This window comes from Theropithecus gelada, chromosome 5 (assembly GCF_003255815.1).
Source record: "Theropithecus gelada isolate Dixy chromosome 5, Tgel_1.0, whole genome shotgun sequence".
NCBI lineage: Eukaryota > Metazoa > Chordata > Mammalia > Primates > Cercopithecidae > Theropithecus > Theropithecus gelada.
In genome coordinates, this window is record NC_037672.1 from 67826611 (window position 1) to 67853941 (window position 27331).

A 27331-nucleotide genomic window follows, 5' to 3' on the forward strand; every position below is an offset into this window, starting at 1 on the left:
ATTGCTGACAAATGACATAAATAAATAAAAGGCATACCATGTTCATAGATTGGAAGAGTCAATAATGGTAAGATGTCAATTCCCAAACTGATTTATAGAGTCATTGCAATCATCTCAATCATAATCCTATATGGTTTTTTGTTAGATTCTTAAATGTATATGAAGATTTAAAGGACTTAGAATATCCAAAGCAATCTTGAAAACAGAGTTAGAAGATTTACTACACCTGACTTCAAGACTTGCTACAAAGCTACAGCAATCTAGACAGTGTGATACTGGCATAAGAACAGACAAATAGATCAATGGAATAAGAAAAGAGAGCCCAGCTTTAGAGACACGCTTATAAAATGTGAATGCTACAAAAATGCCATAGTAATTCAACGCGAAAGGAAAGTGTTTTCAACAAATAGTACTTGAACAGCTAGGCAGCTATATTGTAGGGGTTGGGGGGCAAAACTTACTATGATGACTATTTCATACTACACAGAAAAATTAACTAGAAATCAATTAGAAATCTAAACATAAAAGTTAAAATTATATAGTTTCTAGGTGAAAATTTAGAAGAATATCATTGTGTGCTGGGTGTAAGCAAAGGTTTCTTAAAAATAACACAAAACACATAAAGCTTAAAATAAAAATATTACCAATTAAACTTAAGAAAAATTAAAATCTTATGCTCATCAAAAGGTACAATTAAGAAAATGTACAGGTAAGCCAAAGACTGGGAGAAAATACTCGCAAAACACCTATCAGTTAAAGAACTTGTAACCACATATATATATATATATATATATATATATATATATATATACACACACACACACTCAAAGTTAAATCATTAAAAGATAAATAACATTTTTAAAAGAGCTAAATACTTAAACAGCCACTTTACAAAGTAAGATATTCAAATGGAATATGTATGTGATAAAAAAAAATCAGAACAGTGGTTACCTGAGTGTGAGGATGAAAGACAGAGATAGCGACTGACTGGGAAGGGGCATGAGGAAACTCAGTTGATAAAAATGTTCTATAATATGATAGGGGTTTAGATTACATGAGAGTCTGCATTTTGCAAAACTTATGGAATAGTACATATAAGATGCGTACATTTCAATTCATGTAAATTTCACATAACATAAATAATGAACCTTAATTATGTATACACTAAAGTTTTAGGGGTACATTAAGTGTTCTTACCTTTAACTGCTTCAAAAATAAAATGGATAGGTGAATGAATAAATGGACAGGTACGTGACAAAACAAATATAGCATAGTGTGACAAAACAAATACAGCATAACTACAGAATCTAGTTTGAAGGCATGAGTGTTCATTGTACCAGTCTTTTAGTTTTTCTGTATGTTTGAATTTTTTATAACAACATGTTGGGAGGAGGTCAGATAAAAATACAACCTCTCCTCCAACATCCTGATCCCTCCTACCATGCTATACTTCTTTTTTCCGATAGCATATCAACATCTAGTAAATATATTTGTTTATTTATTATATTTATTTTTTATTACCGCCTCCTCTGCTACTCACAAGGACAGAAATTCCTGTCTTTTTTTTTTTTTTTCACTGATCCGCAGTACAAATAATAGTGCCTGGACCATAGAGGCACTCAATAAATACTTATTGAATAAATGGCTACTATTAACTCTAATTTATAGATGAAGAAACTGAGACAAAATTAGTGGGCAGCTAGACACAGTTAGAAAAACAGGCTGCCATAAGGAAAACATGTCTGATCCTTCTGTATCCTCTAACATTCTCCTTTTAAAAATATAAAGGTGTCAGGCATGGAGGCTCATGCCTGTAATCCCAGCACTTTGGGAGGCCGAGGCTGGTGAATCATGTGGTCAGGAGTTCGAGACCAGCCTGGCCAACGTGGTGAAACCCTAAAAATACAAAACCTTAAAAATACAAAAAAATTACCTGGGCGTGGTGGCAGACGCCTGTAATCCCAGCTATTCTGGAGGCTGAGGCAGGAGAATCGCTTGAACCCAGGAGGCAAAGATTGCAGTGAGCTAAGATCAAGCCAATGCACTCCAGCCCGGGCAACAATGTGAGACTCCATCTCAAAATAAATAAATAAATAAATAAATAAATAAATAAATAAATAAATATATAAATATAAAGAAAAACCAAAGGTGGCTTACATTAAAAATCATAGGTTTTTTTTTAATATTATTGCATCTACCTTATTGGCTATCTGGTACTATTACGTCCTCCAACATAAATTTAAGGTGAAAGATTCATGTTTCTTATTTTTCATTTACTTCTTCCTTTCTGGACATGAAAAAAAAAAATCCAGGTAAAGCTTTATGCTAATAGATCAAAGTCCACATCCCTAGTGTGTATACAATACCCTTGAAAATTCACTCATTTATTTACTCAACAAATATTTATTGAATGTCTACCGTATTACCAGTAGGGGTTTAGAATATATAAGTGAGGGCCAGGTGCAGTGGCTCATGTCTGTAATCCCAACACTTCAGGAGGCTGAGGTTGGAGGATCACCTGGGGTTAGAAGTTCGAGACCAGCCTGGCCAACATGGTGAAGCCCCATCTCTACTAAAAATACTAAAATTAAGACGGGCATGGTGGCCGTCACCTGTAATCCTAGCTACTCGGGAAGCTGAGTCAGGAGAATCACTTGAACCCGGGAGCCGAGATCACACCACTGCACTCCAGCCTAGGCAACAGAGAGAGACTCTGTCTCAAAAAAACAGAAAACAAAAATGAATATATAAGTGACACAAACAGACAAAATTCTTGCCTCTGGAATTTATATTTTAATGGAATAAATGTCTGCCTACTCAAACTACCTATAGTCTCTCATGGTTTATTTTCTAGGAGTAAATGAGAGATACTTTTGGAAACTGTGCTCACTATTCTCAAGCCAATAAATATTTAAGCTACACCCTCTGGGATCTACATCAAGATTTCAAGACAGCAAATACTTATCAGATGCCTACCACTTTCCCAATATTATTTAAGAGTTGTTTCATCATCAAGGGACAAGGGGACAGAAAAGGAATGGGAACAGACTCTAACCTTGCTGAGCTACTCCACCCTGAAATCTGAGAACACAGTGAAGTTTGGAGGTGGACCGGAAGGTGTTCTCTAGGCCGGAAAAAGGTGGGTCTGGCTCTCCACCCTGCTGAGCCTCTCCTACAGCCACGAAAACTACCCCAGGATGTCCCCAGGCAGGCTTACTTCATAGGATGTAAGAAAAAAAAAAAAAAATTAATGAAGTTGGAACCTACACATCATGCAAAGGTTGCTAACCTTTACCCTATATAATTCTCTTAAGTGACCTGAAGAGTATATGGAGACCCTAAAATTATCTTGTTCTTGTAAGCAAGGTTAAGGACACCTTGATTTATTGAGCCCTTGGTAACTTCTGTCAAATACACAGTACTGTCCTTGAAGTAGTGTATATTCTATACAAGAAAACACTGAGATTAGTGAACATGTCAATTCTAATAAGCGTCTTTTAAACACACAAGGAGAAAGAAAAGATGTTGTTTTGGGAACCTTGTTTGCAAACTTTTCAAGGACAGTGATTTAGTCTCAAACTGCTTTCTATTTGGTCAGTACCCTGACTAAAAGGTACCTTTCCCCCCAGTACCTACTACAGAGTTAAATAAATTCTAGATAAATATTCGTTGACCTGGTAAATGAATGATGAGGGTCAGAAAACTATCATATAACTAGATATTTTAAAATACTTTCTACAGAGAAATATCCATCTTCCATAGGGCCTTTTTATTTTGATAAATGCTTTGTCATCATTTCAAGCTGAATACACTCAAAAACAGATGAGGATATAATGGTAAAGAAAAAACAAAATATGAAAAATAAAAAAGTAACTATTGTTGTTCAAAAAACTCATGATTTTGAAGACATTGTGAAAAGTAAATCATCTCAAGTTAGATGATATAATAGAGACAGGGTTTCACCATGTTACATGGGCTTATTTGAGAATTCTTAATAATCACTTCTGATTTTTTGTCTTAATAAATATGTAGATAGTTTATTTCAGAACTTTCACTTTAAGTTTTATGAAAAGAATTATTATGTTTGCGTATATATAATATATTTTTTAAAATAACTACCAATTTGGGCTAACCTCAAGTAATTTTTTTCTGTAATGTCAAAGTCATCTCATTAATAATAACTATGCTGGAACACAAGTTCATTTTAACAAAATGAACAAAATTTTGATAATAACTGTTCAAAAAGATGTAATTCTATAGAGTTGAGTGACTCAAAATCTCTGGGCATGGTTTCCACATGAATATGAATGAGAGAGAGAGACATAAGTGGCTACGGACACCAACCAGTCTCACTGTTATGTAAATTATATCTCAGTGATTTACTCACCTTCCAGTGTAAACCATTAATCTTTAAAAAAAAAAGGGAAGAGAAACACCGATTGCTCAATGCTGCCATCATGTGGTTAACATACTTTACATGCAAGAGAGTGTTCCACTTTTCTTCCCCTTGCTCATAAATTCTTTGATATAAACCTCCCTCTGAGAAAGTTTTTTTTTTTTAAGTTGGATAAATAATATTGTGAGGATGTCTTTGTTTCTATGTGACTACATAATTAATGTCAAAAAGAATTTGAAACAAAATATCGGGTATTTTTTCTTTGAATGAACTTCAAATGCAGAAATTGGATTAATCGTAATTCATGGGCTTATGACACAACCTCAACATTGGTCCAAACACAATGCAATTAAATTAGTTTTTCATAATAAATTAGGTATATGCAAATCTACTACCCCAAACAAAAGTTATGACCTTGATCTATATTTAACCTTAATCTATAGTTAACCTTATAGTCTACCCAATTAGTTCATCCTCTGTCCTGCTCCAAACAGATGTAAACTGCATCCTGTGTCCTGTGCTTGTCATTCTTTTGAGTCCTTTACTGTATAGTGTTATTGCATTTTTTCTATTTCCAGTAGATTTGGGTTTTCAAAAAACAGCTTTATTGAAGAATATTTGAATATAATAGACTGCATACATTTAGAGTGCACAATTTGATAGGCTTTGATATATACATATACAGATATATACAAATATATACACATATATATACGTATATATACCTATAAAACCATAATCCTAGTCAAGATAATGAACATATTTACCATTCTGAAAACTTTCCTCCTACTCTCTTCATAATCCTTTCCTAGCCCTTTCCTATCCCCTCAGACCCAACTACCTATAAACATTTGCTATGTACTGAATTATGTCCCCCCGAACTTTATATATTAAAGCTCTAACACTTAATATGATGGTATTTAGAGATGGGACCTCTGGGAGTCAATTAGGTTTAGACGAGGTCATGAGGGTAGGGCCTTTGTGATATGATTTAGTGTCCTTATAAGGAGAGAAACCAGAAAACTTGCTGGCTTTCTTCATCATGTGAGGACACAATGAGAAAGCTCTGTCTGCAAGCTAGGAAGAAACTTCTCACGAGAACCCAACCATGCTGGCACCGTGATCGCACATTTTCAGCCTCCAGACTGTAAGAAAATACATTTCTGTTGTTTAAGCCTCTCATTCTATGGTATTTTCTTATGATAGATCAAGCAGACTAATACACCATGGATATGGTATCACTTCTTTAGTTTTCATTTCATAGAATTTTATTTAAATGGAATCATAGAAAATACACTCTTATTTGTCTAGATACTTTCACTCAGCATAATTACTTTGAGATTAATCTATATTATAATATGCATCCATATTTTATTCCTTAATATTGCTGAGTAGTATTCTATTGTATGGAATATCACAGTTTCTTTATCCATCGACCTGTTAATGAACATTTGGGTTGTTTCTAGTTTTTAGTTATCACAAATAAAGATTCTATGAACATTCATATACAAATACTTGTATGGACATGTTTCATTTTCTTTTGGGGAAATACACAGGTATGGAATGGCTGGACCAACATATGTGTGTGTGTGTGTGTGTGTGTGTGTGTATTTAACATTTTAAGATACTGCCAAACTATTTTCCAATTTTCCAAAATGTACCATTTTGCATCTCCACTACAGGAAAACATGAGGGTTACTTTCCCTCCACATCATCACCAACGCATAGTATAGTCAGTTGATATTTTAATTTCAGCCATTCTAATGGGTTTGCAGTAGTATCTTAATACTTTTCATTTGAATTTCCCTAATGACTAATGATGTTGAACATCTATTCATATGCTTATTTACCATTTGTATTTCTTCTTTCAAGTGTCTGTTCAAATACTTTTACCATTTTTGCTCTTGATATTCTCTGTGTCTGTCATTATTTTTAGAAAGTTTCAGCCATGATTATTCCAAAAGTTTTTTCTGTTCTGTTTTCTCCTGCTATTCCAAATGCATGTACCTTTTGAAAATATCCCACAGTTCTTTGACATTCTATTCTGGAGGGGTTTGGGGTTTTTTTCCTCTTTGCATTTCATTTTGAGAAATTTCTGCTGGCATAACTTCAAGCTTACTGATTCTTTTCCTGGCCATTTCCAGTCTACAGCTGAGCCCATCAAAGCATTCTTCATTTCTGTTAGGGCATTTTTAATTTCTAGCATTTCTTTTCTAGATATTCTTTTGCATTTGAATATCTGATTGTTCCAGCCAGCACTATTTGTTGAAAATCACATTCTTTCTGTACTATTTGCCTTTCCACTTTTGTCAGAAATCAGTTATCAATATAAGTGTGAATCTCTTTCTAGACTTTCTATTCTGTTTCGTTGATCTGTTTTTCTATCTTGATTCCAATACTACATGACTTTGCTTACTGTAGCTTTATAACTCATTTTGACACCAGGCAGTGTTAATCCTCCATGTTACTCATTTTCAAAATTGTGTGGACCATTTTAGGTCATTTGCAGTTCCATATGAATTTTACTCAGTTTCTCCCAAGTTTTTACTAAGGTCACCTTGAACCTACAAATCAGTTTGAGGAAAATTGGTATTTTAACAATATTTAATCTTCTGTTTCATAACACGGTTTATTGATCCATTTATTTAGGCCTCCTTTAGTTTGTCTCAGGAAGTTCTGTAGTTTTTAATATACAGATTTTTCCCATCTTTTGTCAAATTTATGCCTAAAGATTTCATATTTTTGATGCTATTATAACTGTATATTTAAAATTTCAATATCTGATTGAAAGTATACAGAAAATCAATTCCTCTATATTAAGCTTGTATCATTCAATCTTGCTAAACTCACTTATTAGTACTAGTACCTGTTTTTTTTTTTCATGGATTCCCTTGAATTTTCCACATAGACAATCATGTCATCTGCTTTTCTTGTCTTATTGTGCTAGTTAGAATTTCCAATGCAATGTTAAATACACATGGTAATAGTGGACATCCTTGACCTTTCTGATTGTAAGAGGAAAACATTCAGTGTTCCATAATCAATTGTGATGTTGCCTACAGATTTTTCATACATTCCCTTTATCAGCTTGAAAGAGTTCTCTTCTATTATTAGCTACTTGAAAGTTTCTCATCAGGAATTGATGATGAAATTTATTCAGTACTTTATCTGTATCTATGGAAATGATTATATGATTTTCATTTTTAGCTTGTTAATATGGTGAAATACAGTGTTTACTGTTCTAATGTTAAATCACATTGGATTCCTGAAATAAAACACATTTGGTCATGATGAATTGTTTTCTAAATTGTTAGATTTGATATGTTAATGTTTTACTAATATCTTTCTAATCTATCTTCATGAAGGATACCGACTTGTAATTTTCCTTTCTTGTAATGTCTTTGCAAGGTTTTTAGTATCAGAGTAATGCTGGCTCATACAATATGTTAGAAAGCATTCCCTCCTCTTTATCACCATTCTTCCTTAAATATTTGGTAGAATTCACCAGGGATGCCATCTGGACATAGAGCTTTCACTGTGGAATGGATTTGAACTACAAAGTCAATTGCTTAACAGTGCTATTAAGACATTTCTTTGTGAATGAGCTTTGGTAATGTATATCTTTCAAGGAAGTTGTCCATTTCATCTAACTTGTCAAATTAATTGCCATAATGTTATTCAGAATATTTCCTTATTGCCCTTTCAATATCTGTAGAATCTGTAGTGATACTACCTCCCTAAGTCCTGGTATTGGTCATTTGTATCTATTCTTTTCCTTGATGGGTCCAACTTTTGGTTTTACTGATTTTATTAATTTTCTATTTTACATTTCATTAATTTCTGCTCTGATCTTTATTATTTCTCTTTTTCTGTCTTTATGTTGTGTTTTACTCTGATGTTCCTACCATCTTAAAGTATAAGACGAGATTACTGATTTCTGACCTTTTTTCTTTTCTAAGATATGTGTTTAGTGCTGTGCATTTCCCTTAAGTACTGCTTTAATAGAATCCCACAAACTTTGATATTACATTTTCATAAAAAGTTCAAAACAATTTCAAATTTCTCTTTTACTTTCTTATTTGACACAGGGGTTATTTAGAGGTGTGCTATTTACTTTTCAAATATTTAGGGATTTTCCAGATTTTTTGTTTTGTTTTGTTTTGTTTTGTTTGAGACGGAGTCTCACTCTGCTGCCCAGGCTGGAGTGCAGTGGTGTGATCTCGGCTCACTGCAAGCTCCGCCTCCCGGGTTCACGCCATTCTCCTGCTTCAGCCTCTGGAGTAGCTGGGACTACAGGCATCTTTCACCACGCCTAGCTGATTTTTTTTTTTTTTTTTTGTATTTTCAGTAGAGATGGGGTTTCACCTTGTTAGCCAGGATAGTCTGGATCTCCTGATCTCGTGATCTGCCCGTCTCGGCCTCCCAAAGTGCTGGGATTATAGACATGAGTCACTGCGCCTGGCCTTCCAGATGTTTTTGTTACTCATTTTTAATTCCATTGTGGTCAGAGAACATGCTTTATGTGACATGAATTCTCTTAAAATTGAGATTAGTTTTATGGCCTGGAATGTGGTATATACTGGTAAATATTCTACATTAACTTGAAGAAAGGGTATTATCTGCCATTTGGCAGAGAGTATTCTATAAATTTTAATTATATCAAATTGGTTGATATCATACAAGTATTCTATATCTTTACTGATTTTCTGTCTACTTGTTTTCTCCATTATTAAGAGGTTTTAAAACATGGCTATAATTTTTTATTTGATTATTTTTCTTTGCAATTATATTAGCTTTTGTTTCACATAATTTGAAGTTTTCTTATTAGGTATATAAGATATTAAGATTGTTATTTACTTTTGATAAACCAGCTCCTTAATTATTATCAAATGACCTCTTTATCCCGAGTAATACTTTCTGCTCTGAAATATACTTTCACATTAAATAGCTCTTCCAGCTTTCGATTTCCCACTCTTTTGCTTTAACCTCCCTGTGTCCCTATAGTTAAGGTGTAGTTTCATGTAAGCAACATACAGTTGGGACTTGATTTTTATCCAATTTGACAACCTCTGATGTTTAATTGGATTATTTACATTACATTTTCTAGGAATAAATTTAACATCTTTGTTGTCTTTTCTCCATTGTTCTGTATTCCTTTAGATTAACTGAATATCTGTGATCATTCTACTTTTTCTTCTTTGTTGGCTTATTAGTTATAACTCTTTGTTGTGTTATTTTCGTGGTTGCTTTTGGTTTCATATTATACATGTTTAACTTATCACAGGCTACCTTTAAGCAATATTATGTCATTTCATATATATTACATGAATCAAACAATAATATTCCAGCATTTCTTCTATACAAACTTTTGTGCTATTGTTGCCACATGTTTTAATTGTATGTTACAAATCACAAACTACATTGTTTTTGGTTTTGGCTAAACATTAATTATCTTCTAAAATAATCTGAGTAATAAGAATAAGAACAATATATTATAACATATATATACATGAATAGTATGTATTTACTCAGGTAGTTACCACTTCCAGAGCTCTTAATTCCTTGGACAGATCCATATTTGCATCTAGTATCATTTCCATCTAGGTGAAGGACTTCCTTTAACATCACTTTTTTGTTGTTGTTGTTGAGATGGAGTCTTGCTCTGTTGCCCAGGCTGGAGTACAGTGGCATGATCTTGGCTTACTGCCACCTCCACTTCCCAGGTCCAAGCAATCCTCCTGTCTCATCCTCCTGAGTAGCTGTGATTACAGGTGTGCACCACAATGCCCAGCTAATTTTTGTGTTTTTAGTAGAGATGGGGTTTCCCGATGTTGGCCAGGCTGGTCTCAAACTCCTGACCTCAAGTGATCCACCCAAAAGTGCAGGGATTACAGGCATGAGCGACCACACCCGGGTCTTTAAATATTTCTTATAGCATAGGTCTTCTAGTAAGTAACTGTTTTTAGTTTTGAGCTCTCTTCCTCACATGTCTGATAAAAAGACTTTTTGCCTTTGTTTTTGAAGGTATTTTCCCCTGGGTATAGAATTTTGGGTTTGCGGGGTTTTTTGTTTTTTCCTCTTAATACTTAAAGATATTGTTCCATTGTCTTCTTGCTGGCATTGTTTCTATCAATAAATATTCTGTCACTGTCCTCTTTATTCCTTTGTATGTAATGCCCTCCCCCAACCCCCTTATTGCTTTTAAGATTTCTTTTTTTTAATCAGTGGTTTTGAATAATTTGATTATGGTGTTCTTTGGCATAGTTTTCTTCACGTTTCATGACCTTGAGAGTTTGGTGAGCTTCTTTGATCTGTGAGTTTATAGGTTTAAAAAAATCTGACATCCCAGTCATTTATAAAAGGGTATTTATTTCTTATTCATGTCAAGTCCAATAAGAATTCTATTGCCCTACTTTTTGTAGTTTACAACGGTCTGTAACACCTAGTTTCCAAGAATAATGCAACAAAAACAGAAGTCAAAGAGGAGGGCACAACAGCTTTTAACTATCTCAGTCTGGAAGTGGCTCCAAAAATCTCTTCCTTTTACAATCTATTGTCCAGTAGTCACGTGGCCTCAACCCAATTGCTAAGAGAAGCCCCAAAATATAAGAGGACATGTGGGTATTTGGAGAACTTAAATTGTCTCTGTCACACAAAAAAGGAGGTTCCAAACAGAGAACAATAGAATGAAAACAACTTAGGGGGCATAGCCTGGAAAAGCCTCCCCAAAGCAATGACATTTATGCTAAGATCTAGAGGGAAAAAGAACTCAGCCCTTGTATGTTTGAAAGATAACCAATATAGTGAAGAGGTCAGAGGCTAACACATTATTGAAGTAATAAAATATGCAATCGTAACATGGGCTCTATATAATAGATACTATAGAGATATAGAAAACTTTCATGGGTGCGGGCACGAGATCTTCACCAATCTTGTTCAGTTAAATTGTTTATGCACTAATCTCTTACATGTAGAAACATATGCAGAAGGATAAGACTTAACACAAAAAAAGTGGTGCTGAGAAACTACAGGATTCACTCATTTCTTCAACACCATTCACTAATTGTCTAACAGATAAAAGGTAGGTTACAGGGATATAATGTTTACTGCAATTCTCCCTATGTGGAATTATTCTATACACTCAAACACAGAACTGGGGTTTCTCCCATAGTGAAATGAAAAATAAATTTTAAAACAAAGTCAAATTAAAATTTATATTGAATTAAACAGAATAAAATAGGAAAGAGTTCAGAATAATAAAAAAAATTCTCACTCTGGTCAAACATTTTAATAATAATCAGTATTCTGGATACATAAATTTGGTAAATTCTCATGAAAAGTAATTATAGCAATACTTTTTTTCTCCAAATGAAGAAATGAGTTTTAGACAAATACACATATCTCCATGCTTATTAGTTAGGTCGATATCCACATTTTCATGCCTACTAATTACTCTAATATTTTATTTATGTTAAATCTGCACCTTGAACTCAAATTCTTCTAACTCACCTTCTTTAGTTTTATCTTTTAATCCTATAGTTCATTCTCATTTCTTTGTCCAGTTCCCTTGCACAAACTGGAAGGTGTTAATCCTCAAAGGCTTCAAACTAGACAACTGAAGGGAACATTTGAAAAACTATTTCAGAAAAAGATAGATAAGATAGAGTTTATCTAATTGTGTTCCAGAAATAAATGAGAAGTAGACTTCTCAGAGAGCAAGTAAATACAAAGTGGGTAAGCAAGCATCTCTCCTTATGCTCTCTTAAATTTCTGCTATAGGACTGTGACTATTGTACAAAGGATGCTATACTTGGTTCTCTTGACAACACTCTGGTACTTACTCACTGAGTGAACTCACACAAGTTACTCAGTTCACTCTTTTTCCTTAACCACAAATCTCAAAAGAAATAGCATCTACTGGTATGGATTGTTGTCAGTATTAAATGATTTATTGTATATAAAGCACTTTTGTACAGTGCTGGCATTAGTAAATAGTACATATTTACCATTCCTGACACTTGTAACAGCTGTCATGAAGTCACAGTTGTGAAATACCATATTAAAATTTCACTGACTTGATAACTGTTTTTCAGGCTTAGATCTAAATGTTTTCACACAGTTAATATAATTTAAACCCTCTTAAATCAAATTCATCCTGCACCAAATTCTATTATACAACAAATATTTATAGCAGAATTCCAGTGTGCTTCAAGTCTGTGAATATTATAATTTCCCTTTTATTATTCTAGTTTGAAAAAGATGCCACTGGTTCCAGTTTTAAAAGAGTATTTTTCTAACTTTTTTACTCTATATAAAGATACATATTCCAAAAAAATTTAACTTTTAATATGATATCAGTTTAATACACATAACTCAATAAAAGCTAAAAAAAATAAAATGCCTACTTAGAAGAAAAAAAGAATATAACATAAATAACAGACCTCTTTCTCACCTCGACAAAGTGATCACTTACTGATAAGAATCTATGCACAGTCAGGACAGGAGTAGGAAAGCATCTGCATTTGGTCATTTTTATTTCTCCTTAGCTTTAGGGTTAGCTACTGGACAAACAGCAAGGCTGTGTACTGTCATATCCCGAGTATTTCAAATCCTGAACAAAGTTGCACAGCTTCTGAACATAAACAAGGCTTAGCTTGTGACAGGCTCAGTACCATTAAACAGGACAGAATTCTATCTCATTTCTTTGCTTCTTGCCCAAATAACATGCATGGAAACTCCTTGCACATTCTGTTTAATCCTTATGCAAACCTGCCTTCAAACATTAGAATTATAATTCTAACTTGGAATTTATTTTACTCAAGACATTGCCTTAATTGTGAGAAATAATCTCAGATTTCTAATCATGAAATACACACTTACTAACCAAATTATAGAAAATAGTTTTATATTATTAAGCTTGAAGGTTAAATCAACTAGACTCATTCGTTTTTTCATTTGCTTATTGTTTAATTTGTTCATTATAACAATCCTATGAAATATACATAGGAGAGGCTGTATTCATCTACTTCTATATAGCCAATCTATCAAAATAACTAATGAGCTCCATTTATTCCGTAAAACATGAAGGCTGATGCCCAGCACTTGCTGGACATATCAGAGAATAGTTAATAAACTATTCCTAATCCTATGGTTGTGTTTCATAACCATGAGACAATTTTTGTATTTCCCAGCCTGTCTTTGCCAGTTTTTTCATAGTAAATTCTATAACACAGGTAAAAATGATACAAATAAATGAAAATTGAGTGCAAAAGGGAACAGTTCTTATTTGTAAGAAAACTAAGCTGAATGATCTGGAAAGACTCTCAAGAACTAAAAAGAATTAGTATGACTTAGATAAGAGCAAGGCAACTTTGAAGACTGGGAGACATTTTGAAATTCTAGATGAATTTTCACTGTTTCACTGCAACCTGAAAATTACAGGCAATGAATTATAAGTATTATTAATGCCAGAAGATGATGCAGAAGTCCAATCAGTGGGCTCCAGAAAGCTTTTAATCTACATTAAAGATTGATGAATATTTAAATTATTTATTATACAATACAATGTTTAAGGTACATATGTATTGTTTTACAATTTTCTACTTTAACACTTTCTATTAACTAACAAACTATATGTTCCCAAGATGTAGTATAAAAGATCGATTTTCAATTCTCTTTTTATGAGGAAAATAAAACTCATCAAAGTTAAGTAACAGTCAGTAAATCACAAAGCCACATTACAAATTCAGACTCTATATACCCATATTTGAATAATATCTTCTGCTAGCAAAAATGTACCATAGCTCAATTACTAAAATAGAGGCTACTTTGAAAGGAACAGTATATTTACTATGTCTTTAATCCCATTGCTATCATTTTTAAACCTTACCAAAAAGAAATTATGAATCAAAGTAGGAATTCTATTATTGAGCAAGGTAAAAACCATAAAAAAATATAGGTTACAAGTGTGGAAACAGGGAAACCAGATGATCAGCAACTTGGTGGTTACACGTGCTAGAAATTTGTATCTTAATGTTTGAAATATATGTGCTTATGTTATGCCTTACTATGTTCTGAGAGATACTGTAACGTAACGAGAAGTTTAAAAGGTAGGTTCTGAAATCAGTTGACTTGAGTTTGGGTCTTGGCTCTACCATTTACTAACAGGTAATACTGGTCAATTCACTTAACCTCCATGTGTCTCAGTCTCCTTATCTGTAAAATGAAGAAGATAATTCTTATTATATAAGGGTGTTTGTAGGATTCAATAAAATAATCCATGTAAGGGAGTACCTGCTACATAGTAAGCACACATGACTCGCTAGCTAACATTGATGTGCCAGTGAGGGTGCTAACATAGTAAGTAAGAGTATTCCTGGCATGGGGGCCAGTCTGCCCAGATTCAAATCCCAACTCAGTTACTTAGCAACTCTGTGAACCTGGGAGAAGTTACTTACCCTCTTCATGCCTCAAATTTCTCATCAGTAAAAAATACATAATAGCTCCAGCTTCACAGGATTATTGTGAGGATCCAATGGGTTAATAAATACAAAGTGTCATGTGTAATATGTGTAATATAAATAGCATATAAAGTGCCATAATGTAATCAACGTTAGCCACAATTTTGGCATTATTGGTTTTTTGGCTACATAGAAAACTGCTGTTTCTCAGAACATATATATATATGAACATATATATATGTATATAACATATATATATATATGTTATATATATATATGTATATATATGTATATATATATATGTATAGAACATATATATATATATATAAAACCATGGTCATTTTAGCTCTATGCTTCTCACTCTCTGTTTGAGACACGCAAACAATTTAGTCTCTAGTACAGGATTCAAGCAATTTAGTATTTAATACAGACAAATCACCAGTGCCATCTAAGCAGCAAGCTGTTAATAAATTCACCAAATAAAGAATGTTGCTAAAAAGGGGTAAAATTTCTACAGATATAAATTTATTAAGACAAACAATCTAATGTAGTTAGAAATCTGTGACAAACTAAATATAATGTAGTTTGAAAACTGACTATTTTAGTTGAAAATTAACAAACAAAAGTTGTATATATGTGTGGTATACAATATGTTTTGATATATGTATACATTATGAAATAGCTAAGTCAAGCTAATTAACATATATAACACATCAGATATGTATTTTCATGGTGAGAACATTTAAAATGTACTTTCTCAGCAATTTGCAAGTATACAGTATGTTGTTATTAGCTAAGTCACCATGTTGTACAATAAACCTCCAAAACTTATTCCTTTCTAACTAAACTGTTGTATCCTTTAACCAATATCTCCACGATCCCTTCCCCAGTCCTCAGTCCCCAGTAACCACCATTAACTCTGTGTTTCCATGAGTTTACTTTTAAAAATTCTACAGGTAAGATCATGAGGGTTTTTCTTTTTGTGCCTAGCTCATTCTATTTAGTATAATATACTTCAGCTTCCGTGTTATAGCAAATGACAGGATTTCATTTTTTTTTTTAGTTTTTGCTACAAACTTTTATTATTATTATTACTATTATACTTTAAGTTCTAGGGTACATGTGCATAACGTGCAGGTTTGTTACATATGTATACTTCTGCCATGTTGGTGTGCTGCACCCATCAACTCGTCAGCACCCATCAACTCGTCATTTACATCAGATATAACTCCCAATGCAATCCCTCCCCACTCCCCCCTCTCCATAATAGGCCCCGGTGTGTGATGTTCCCCTTCCCGAGTACAAGTGATCTCATTGTTCAGTTCCCACCTATGAGTGAGAACATGTGGTGGTTGGTTTTCTGTTCTTGCGATAGTTTGCTGAGAATGATGGTTTCCAGCTGCATCCATGTCCCTACAAAGGACACAAACTCATCCTTTTTGATGGCTGCATAGTAGTCCATGGTGTATATGTGCCACATTTTCTTAATCCAGTCTGTCACTGATGGACATTTGGGTTGATTCCAAGTCTTTGCTATTGTGAATAGTGCCGCAGTGAACATACATATGCATGTGTCTTTATAGCAGCATGATTTATAATCCTTTGGGTATATACCCACTAATGGAATGGCTGGGTCATATGGTACTTCTAGTTCTAGATCTTTGAGGAATCGCCATACTGTTTTCCATAATGGTTGAACTAGTTTACAATCCCACCAACAGTGTAAAAGTGTTCCTATTTCTCCACGTCTTCTCCAGCACCTGTTGTTTCCTGACTTTTTAATGATTGCCATTCTAACTGGTGTGAGATGGTATCTCATTGTGGTTTCGATTTGCATTTCTCTGATGGCCAGTGATGATGAGCATTTTTTCATATGTCTTTTGGCTGTAAGCATGTCTTCTTTTGAGAAATGTCTGTTCATATCCTTTGCCCACTTTTTGATGGGGTTGTTTGGTTTTTTTCTTGTAAATGTGTTTGAGTTCTTTGTAGGTTCTGGATATTAGCCCTTTGTCAGATGGACAGTTTGCAAACATTTTCTCCCATTTTGTAGGTTGCCTGTTCACTCTGATGGTAGTTTCTTTTGCTGTGCAGAAGCTCTTTAGTTTAATTAGATCCCATTTGTCAATTTTGGCTTTTGTTGCCATTGCTTTTGGTGTTTTAGACATGAAGTCCTTGCCCATGCCTATGTCCTGAATGGTATTACCTAGGTTTTCTTCTAGGGTTTTTATGGTATTAGGTCTAACATTTAAATCTCTAATCCATCTTGAATTAATTTTCGTATAAGGAGTAAGGAAAGGATCCAGTTTCAGCTTTCTACTTATGGCTAGCCAATTTTCCCAGCACCATTTATTAAATAGGGAATCCTTTCCCCATTTCTTGTTTTTCACAGGTTTGTCAAAGATCAGATGGCTGTAGATGTGTGGTATTATTTCTGAGGACTCTGTTCTGTTCCATTGGTCTATATCTCTGTTTTGGTACCAGTACCATGCTGTTTTCATTACTATAGCCTTGTAGTATAGTTTGAAGTCAGGTAGCGTGATGCCTCCAGCTTTGTTCTTTTGACTTAGGATTGTCTTGGCAATGCGGGCTCTTTTTTGGTTCCATATGAACTTTAAAGCAGTTTTTTCCAATTCTGTGAAGAAAGTCATTGGTAGCTTGATGGGGATGGCATTGAATCTATAAATTACCTTGGGCAGTATGGCCACTTTCACAATATTGATTCTTCCTATCCATGAGCATGGTATGTTCTTCCATTTGTTTGTGTTCTCTTTTATTTCACTGAGCAGTGGTTTGTAGTTCTCCTTGAAGAGGTCCTTTACATCCCTTGTAAGTTGGATTCCTAGGTATTTTATTCTCTTTGAAGCAATTGTGAATGGAAGTTCATTCATGATTTGGTTCTCTGTTTGTCTATTACTGGTGTATAAGAATGCTTGTGATTTCTGCACATTAATTTTGTATCCTGAGACTTTGCTGAAGTTGCTTATCAGCTTAAGGAGATTTTGGGCTGAGATGATGGGGTTTTCTAAACATACAATCATGTCATCTGCAAACAGGGACAGTTTGACTTCTTCTTTTCCTAACTGAATACTCTTGATTTCTTTCTCTTGCCTGATTGCCCTAGCCAGAACTTCCAACACTATGTTGAATAGGAGTGGTGAGAGAGGGCATCCCTGTCTTGTGCCAGTTTTCAAAGGGAATGCTTCCAGTTTTTGCCCATTCAGTATGATATTGGCTGTGGGTTTGTCATAAATAGCTCTTATTATTTTGAGATACTTTCCATCAATACCGAATTTGTTGAGAGTTTTTAGCATGAAGGGCTGTTGAATTTTGTCAAAGGCCTTTTCTGCATCTATTGAGATAATCATGTGGTTCTTGTCTTTGGTTCTGTTTATATGCTGGATTATGTTTATTGATTTGCGAATGTTGAACCAGCCTTGCATCCCAGGGATGAAGCCCACTTGATTATGGTGGATAAGCTTTTGATGTGCTGCTGGATTCGGTTTGCCAGTATTTTATTGAGGATTTTTGCATGGATGTTCATCAGGGATATTGGTCTAAAATTCTCCTTTTTTGTTGTGTCTCTGCCAGGCTTTGGTATCAGGTTGATGTTGGCCCCATAAAATGAGTTAGGGAGGATTCCCTCTTTTTCCATTGATTGGAATAGTTTCAGAAGGAATGGTACCAGCTCCTCCTTGTACCTCTGGTAGAATTCAGCTGTGAATCCATCTGGTCCTGGACTTTTTTTCGTTGGTAGGCTATTAATTATTGCCTCAATTTCAGAGCCTGCTATTGGTCTATTCAGGGATTCAACTTCTTCCTGGTTTAGTCTTGGGAGAGTGTAAGTGTCCAGGAAATTATCCATTTCTTCTAGATTTTCTAATTTATTTGCGTAGAGGTGTTTAGAGTATTCTCTGATGGTAGTTTGTATTTCTGAGGGGTTGGTGGTGATATCCCCTTTATCATTTTTTATTGCGTCTATTTGATTCTTCTCTCTTTTCTTCTTTATTAGTCTTGCTAGCGGTCTATCAATGTTGTTGATCTTTTCAAAAAACCAACTCCTGGATCCATTGATTTTTTGGAGGGTTTTTTTGTGTCTCTATCTCCTTCAGTTCTGCTCTGATTTTAGTTATTTCTTGCCTTCTGCTAGCTTTTGAATGTGTTTGCTCTTGCTTCTCTAGTTCTTTCAATTGTGATGTTAGAGTGTCAATTTTAGATCTTTCCTGCTTTCTCTTGTGGGCATTTAGTGCTATAAATTTCCCTAAAATTAAAAGACACAGACTGGCAAACTGGATAAAGAGTCAAGACCCATCAGTTTGCTGTATTCAGGAGACCCATCTCACATGCAAGGACATACATAGGCTCAAAATAAAGGGATGGAGGAAGATCTACCAAGCAAATGGAGAACAAAAAAAAGCAGGGGTTGCAATACTAGTCTCTGATAAAACAGACTTTAAACCATCAAAGATCAAAAGAGACAAAGAAGGCCATTACATAATAGTAAAGGGATCAATTCAACAGGAAGAGCTAACTATCCTAAATATATATGCGCCCAATACAGGAGCACCCAGATTCATAAAGCAAGTCCTTAGAAACTTACAAAGAGACTTAGACTCCCATACAGTAATAATGGGAGACTTCAACACCCCACTGTCAACATTAGACAGATCAACGAGACAGAAAGTTAACAAAGATATCCAGGAATTGAACTCATCTCTGCACCAAGCAGACCTAATAGACATCTACAGAACTTTCCACCCCAAATCAACAGAATATACATTCTTCTCAGCACCACATCGTACTTATTCCAAAATTGACCACATAATTGAAAGTAAAGCATTCCTCAGCAAATGTACAAGAACAGAAATTATAACAAACTGTCTCTCAGACCACAGTGCAATCAAACTAGAATTCATTACTAAGAAACTCAATCAACACCACTCAACTACATGGAAACTGAACAACCTGCTCCTGAATGACTACTGGGTACATAACGAAATGAAGGCAGAAATAAAGATGTTCTTTGAAACCAATGAGAACAAAGATACAACGTACCAGAATCTCTGAGACACATTTAAAGCAGCGTGTAGAGGATTTTATTCTTTTAAAAAGTTGATTCTTATTTCATTGCGTATATACACAACAACATTTACTTTATCCATTCAGCCACTGATAGACACTAAAGTTGATTATGTATCTTAAAGTAATGCCATAATGTGCAGCATCACTTTAGGATGCAGGTATCTCTTTGACATGACTGATATCATGTCATTTGGATATATACACAGAAATCGAATTTTTGATCATATGGTGTTCTATGTTTAATTTTTTGAGGAACTGTCATGCTGTTTTCTAAAATGGCTGTACCAATTTACATTCTAAACAGCCGTGAGCAAGGGTTCCTTTTCTCTACATCCTCAACACTTACCTCATTTTCTTGATAACAGCCATCCTAACAAGTGTGAGGTGATATCTCATTGTGGTTTTAATTTGCCTTTCCTTGATAATTAGTGATGTTTATCATTTTCATACACCTTTTGGCCATTTGTATGTCTTCTCTCAAGAAGTACAAATGCCAAGTAGAGAAAATTTCAAAAACTGCAAACTATAAGAAGATTGCTTGATAAACACAGTACCAAAAAGAGACTCATTTTGCGTGAGTCAAACAATTGAGAAACACTGTTAAAATTTTTTGGACAGATTTGTGATGTTAATAAACTCCTGATCTTCTCTAGATCTCATTTTCCAATGATACGAGAGTGCTGCATGTGTTGAATTTTTTTTCTAGTTTTAAAGGTAAGTGATACTATCACTATACTAACTTTAACATCATTAATCTAAGCATCATCTGTCAGAGCGTTTTTCTCAGGGGGAAACTCTGATAGCTTCTAAGATTCTTATCAACTTGATGATTTTTGTCAGTGCAGCTATATTGGAGGAAAAGAATTAGAAGTATGAATTTTTGATATAATGTAAACAGCACAAAAGCTATAACATATGCTAAGATATTATATTGTTGGATAAAGAAAAATATTAATACCACATAAAGATCCCATATAATAGAATTATATAGCTTTACTTTTTGCACATCACATGATTGTTAATCAAAGCTTGCAGAACTCAAAACTACAAAGCTATTGTAACCTATACTATACCTGCAGTCCTCATTTTGTGCACTTTAAATATGCACAAATGTCAGAACCACAATTTAGTTAAATGATACTAGTCCTCCAATAACACATTTCAAATTTCATAGTAATTACACAAGAGCTGCTGGCTCTTTAGCCCACAAATCACTAGAGAAATAACAGATGACATGATGATCAGTGACCAATCATAGCACTTCTTTCAAATGATTGGTCACTGCACATTTGCAATCTTCAAACATAGATAGAAAAGTGTGTTTTCTCCATGTTTCCCAGAGATAAACCCACATGATATTTTACAAAAGTTGATAATAGACAAAGGGGATTAGCCTATAAAAGTGAAAGTATAGCAAAGAAACAAAATGTGATAATGCTGGGATGGAAACTGGATGTGTGTAGGAGATCTGAAAATGGTGACAACAAACAAAGACAAGAGAAACCTAGGCCCGCATGAAAAGCGAAGGTAAGTACTATGTTGAAAAAGCCTGATAAATATAAAAAACAAAGTCATTTCAATAGGACTCTAATTTAATGTAAATGGAGTTGTAGGAGACATAGCTGACCATAGAATGCTGACACTGAATCCTTTGGAGAGATGTAGTTATGCAGCCAGAGGAACTTAATGAGGGTGAATCCACCACACAAATGAGGAAAGTGATCGTAACAAAAAAGACGACAACATCCCAGAGGAAGTGACACCAACGTGAAACTTCACATTGAAGTTCCTTTAAATGTTAAGGAACTCTCAGAGAAATTTCACAACATTTAAAGTACAACAGGCAAAATACTGGGAACTAATCTAAACTTTGAAAGGAATATAACAGCTCAATTCACCAAGACATAGAAAAGATGCTCATTCCATATGATAAGTTATAGAATTAGATAGAAGGCAAACACTGTTCCAACTACTTCTGACAAGTTTTTGCAATGATATCATACACTTTCTCAATGTTTCTAATGTTCTAAATTACAGTGTACTAAAAAACATTAGTTTAGTTTCACTAATTATTCATTTCCCTATACATTTATGAACCACAGTAGGAGAGTTTTTAATGCTTTGATAAGAAGTTTTAAAGGTCACAGAAAATTGTCGTTTTTACCTTTGATTATTAAGATCACATTACCTGGTTTCATCTTACATCGCCATTTTTAGGGTCCCATACTACTGTGCAAAGCAAGGAGTGTATGTATTGCCAATGCCTATATTTTACTTTCAAGGATTTTGTCAATATAAACACAAATCATTCAGAAATCACTAGTACACCTATTACTATTATAATAGCTAGTGCCCCTTCTGAATGTATTTTATAAATTACTTGCAGTATCATGATATGATGTTGAAAGGTGCCCTTTGTTTCACTTTTAACAAGACCAGATAAATAGAAGAGCATTATGTACCTGGTAGTGGTAACTGAACTAATATACCACTGACTCTTGGGTCCATATTCAATTGATCAGTTATGTCTAAAAGCTCTTCCTGAGAAACATCCTTCGGTTTTAGAATGAGCTCACTGCAAATACCTAGAAGAAAAACAGGCAGAGAAGGTCACTTGACTAACTGAATATGGTTTTTCATCAATAGTGTCTAACACAGTGTGGGACTATTTCTACTGCAATGAAAGGTTCTGATGTTCCATGCATCATCAGGAAGGATTGTTCCAATAGTACAAGTGTTTTCTCTTGATTCACATGCATTCTTTGACCTGGAATGCCAGGTGACAATTTGTTCTTGTTTGAGATAACCTACTGTTAGTAGATTTGAAGAGAATAAAAATATCGCTACCACACAACTATTAGGCCAAGTTTAACAGAGTGAACAAGCCAGGTTTATTATTTAATTAAAGCAAATATAATGAAAGCAGGCCTTTCAGATGTAAACTATTCTTTGCATATCTTGCCATAGAATATAAAACACACTGAATTAACCCTATAAGAAATTGGAAGAAAAATCATATGAAATTAACATAAAGCTTTGGTAACTGAATAATCTTTAATAATAACACATGCAATTCAAATGGCACTTATTTGATCATTATCATTCATAATTATCACAATTTGAAGTAAAAACAGAAAACATATTTAGTAGTAATTACAACTAAAACACATACCCACCTACAGCAGAAGCAGCTCTTATCTTATTCCTGACGTATGTATGGCTTGCTGGGTTATCTCCCACTAAAATTATACTGAGGTGAGGTCTTCTGTTTCCAAGGGAAACCCATGATTCCACACCTCGCTGTATTTCTTTCTGGATACGCTTGGCCATTTCAGTTCCTGATATAATAATGGCTTCATGTCTGTGGAAAGCAAAACAATAAATGTAATACTAAAAAGAAAATAAGAAATATTCAACTGTGCAAATTTAAGGTACAAAAATCAACAAAAGAACTATGATTCTCCAAGCACCCAAAGTTTGATTTTTTTTTCAATTATAGTGACACCTACTCTTCAGGTTCATAAATATTTTATAATTTTGTGAAGAATTGCAACTCTGTTATTTAGTTCTACAGTATAATCTATCTGCTGTAGAATGAATGTGCATGTCTCTTCAAAATTCATATGTTGAAATCCTAACCCCAAATGTTATGATATTAGGAGGCAGGTCCTTTGGGTGGCGATTATACCACGAGGATAGAGCCCTCATAAGTGACATTAGTGTTCTTTTAAGAAATTTCAGAGATCTTCCTTGTGCCTCCTGCCATGTGAGTACATAGCATGAAGACAGCTATCTATTAACCAAAAAGTGGGCCCACACCAGACACTGAACCTTCTAGTGTATTGACCTTGGACTTCCCAGTCTACAGAACTATGAGAAATAAATTTCTGTTTTTGTATAAGCCAACCAGTCTATGGTATTGTTATAGCAGCTCAAATAGACTAAGATGCTAACTACAGTGTACATTTCTTTACAAGTTTTACTTATGTACTACATATATATATAACATATATATTATACACACATATGCATACATATGCATATACATATACACACATTTATATATTCATATAAATTATCAAACCACATACCCAAAATCCAGACTATAACATTGCATAAATTTAAGGTTCTGCTATTTTTTCTAAAGAGGCAGATCAGCACAGCCTAGTTAAAACTGGCAACCATCTTGAAGACTGGACTCCACTGTGTATACACATAGCCCCACAATCTTGCGACCCTAAGGCGAAATCAGTTCGTTTTTGGTTAGCGTATTCTATACAAGATGCTGAAGTCATTAGCTTCATACTACACAACTCTTTTAACTTACTCAAAGAAAAATGTTATTCCATGGCCCCAGGCATGGGCCCAGACAACAGCTGTGAGTCTTGCCCTGCTGGTCACTGATTATGATGGGGATCAGGTCAGTAAACAGATAGTTTAGTTCCTCCCAGATGCAACGGCATCATTTCTAATGGAATAAGTTTCCACAGAAGATTACTTCCTGGCAGTTTATATGTATTTCAGAAGGTAAGAAGTGTAATAGTTTGATAGATGATATAAACTATCTCTGGAAAGGCACAAAGAAATACTTTCCAGAAAGGCTTTTCTGCTCTCCATGACCTCAAACTTGAAAGTGGTGAATTACATTGCTCTTACTAGGTGTTTATTTTTTTAAAGGTATCTGATAAAGTAGAAGGTGGTCCCTTCTTCCTTCTGCCCCTGTCTTTTCACTATTGAACGGCCTGGTAAAAACATGATCACTATAAAAAACAACAAATGTAGGTCAATAAATGTTACGAAAAAGAAGAAAAGGAGAAAGAGTAAGAAGCAGAAGAGAAAGAGGAGGAGGAAAGGAAGCCCTTATAAACCTTAATTCTTTGTGGTACCTGTACACTTTTAATTTTCTAATGAGGGTGGGTGCTATAAATATCCAACAACACACAAAATGCAAACTTTGTGTTCCTTCCAAATAAGTCAACTGCTCTCTCTAGTATGTCTGTGGACATATAGGTAGAACCAGATAAAAAATACACCATTAGAACATGGCCACCAGTCGTCCACAGCATTCATTTCAGTTCATGCAATTTTGATGTAAACAATGTTCTGCTAAGAAGCAATTCCAAGTGTGGTCTATGGATACACACATCAGAAACTGCCTGAAACAGCAGATTCCAAGACCCCACAACCCACATCTACAATTCAGAATTCCTGGGGGTAGAGGTAAAACCTGGAAATCTGCACGTCTAATAATTTCCTACATGTGGTTCTTGTGTATGACCATGTTTGAAAACCACTTTAGTTTAACACGAGAGTATATTTTAATAACAATAATAATTTATAAGTAAATAACTGAGCAAATTGGATAGACAATACAATCACAACTAGACATTCTAAGTAAACTCTACTTTTGATTCTAATATTGCCTACTCTTAAAATTTTAATAGCTTTCAAGACATGAAATGTCATGATAAATTCAATATATCAATCTTGTTCTGCTGTCTTATTTCTGTGTTATTCAGTATAATTGCTGTATAATAAACTGGACATATTTAACGTGCACAAGTTTTAATATATGTATATACCTGAGAAATCATCACTATAATCAAGAAAATGAACATGTCTATCATTCCCAAAACTTTCCAGGTGCACCTTTAACATTTTTCCATTCCACCTGTCTCTGCCAGATTCCACTCCTCAATTCACCATTCCAGGCAACAATTAATCTCTTTTGTTCATTATATATGAGTTTGTATTATCAAGAATTTTATAAAAATTGAATCAAATACTACATACTTCTTTTTGGCCAGCTAATTCCACTCAGCATAATTATTTTTTAATTCACATAGTTGCACGTTTGAATGGTTCATTCCTTTTTTATCGCTAAGTAGTATTACATTGTATGGATATACCAATATTTGTTTATCCATTCAATGGTAATTATTAACAAATATTTGGGTTCTTTCCAGTTTTTGATCATGACAAATACAGCTGTTACAAACATTTTATAACACATATGCTTTAATATATTTTTTTTGGCGGGGACAGAGTCTCAATGTATCACCCAGGTTGAAGTTCGGTGGCAAGATCTCAGCTCACTACAACCTCTGCCTCCTGGGTTCAAATAATTCTGATGCCTCAGCCTCCCGAGTAGCTGGAATTACAGGCATATGCCATCATGCCTAACTTTTGTATATTTAGTAGAGATGGAGTTTTGCTATGTGGGCCAGGCTGGTCTTGAACTCCTGGCCACAAGTGATCTGCCCCTCTCGGCCTCCCAAAACGCTGGGATTATAGGTGTCAGCCACCACTCCTGGCTGCTTTAATTTCTTTTGAGCAAATATCTCAAAGTAGAATGGCAAGGTCATATTGTAATTGTATGTTTAAATACGTTAAAAACTGTTGTACCATGTTACAAAGACACTGTACCACTTTGTGTTCCTTCAAACAGTACATGAGTTCTGGTTGCTCCATATACTTGTCATCACTTAAGATGGTCAGGTTTTAAAATTGTTGACATTTTAGTGGACATATGGTGGTATGTCATTGTGCTTTAAATTTACATTCCCTTAATGAATACTGATGTTGGACATCTTTTCATGTGCTTATTTGCCATCTGTGATCTTCTTTGGTGAATTAAATAATTAAATCTTTTGCCCATTGTTTAGTAGGTTGTTTCCTATTTTGAATGTTTGAAGTTCTTTGTATATCCTAGATTCAAGTCCTTTATCAGATATGGCGTTTGAAATATTGTCTCCCAGTCTGTGCTTTGCCTTTCTATTCTCTTGTGTTTTTAGAACAGTTCTTAATTTTAAGGTACTCCAATTTATTAATTTTTCCTTTTATGGACCATGCTTTTAGTGTTGTATAAAAGAAATATTTGCCTAACTCAAGGTCACAAAGGTTTTCTCCAGTGTTTTCTTCTACATTTTATGGGCCTAAGTTATACATTCAGTTTATGATTTATGTCTATTTTTAGTTTGATGAGAATTTGTATGAGGATATTGCCAAATGTTTTTTATGTCTATTGAGATGATCATATGTTTTTCTCGAGTGTTAGTCTGTTAATATGGTAACTGATTAATTTTCAAACGTTAAACCAATCTTGCATTCCTGGGATACATCCCACTTGGTTATTATGTATCTATCCTTTCCAGATTATCATGGATTTCATCTGAAATTTTGTTAAAATTGTTGCATCGAAGTGCATAAGAGGTCTTTGTAGTTTTCTTTTCTTATAATGTTATCAAGTAGCTTTGATACCAGGATGATGCTGGCTTCACAGAATGAGTTAGGAAGAATTCTATCCTCTTCAAATTTCCAGAAGAGTGTATAAAGAATTGGCATTTTTTTTCTCCCTTAAATGTTTGGTAGGATTCACCCATTAAGCTATCTGATT

The 27331-nt window shown here is 34.3% G+C and overlaps 1 protein-coding gene across 2 annotated transcripts in view; it reads right to left on the bottom strand.

Moving 5' to 3' along the window:
* MTHFD2L (methylenetetrahydrofolate dehydrogenase (NADP+ dependent) 2 like) overlaps nucleotides 1–27331 on the bottom strand; it is a 119242-nt gene that overhangs the window by 80333 nt on the left and 11578 nt on the right. For both annotated transcript variants that reach the window (XM_025386424.1, XM_025386425.1), the window contains 2 exons: nucleotides 23112–23296; nucleotides 22398–22520 (listed from right to left, as the gene is read on the bottom strand). In XM_025386424.1, coding sequence (XP_025242209.1) covers nucleotides 22398–22520; nucleotides 23112–23296 — 308 coding nt within the window. The remainder of the gene's footprint in view (nucleotides 1–22397; nucleotides 22521–23111; nucleotides 23297–27331) is intronic.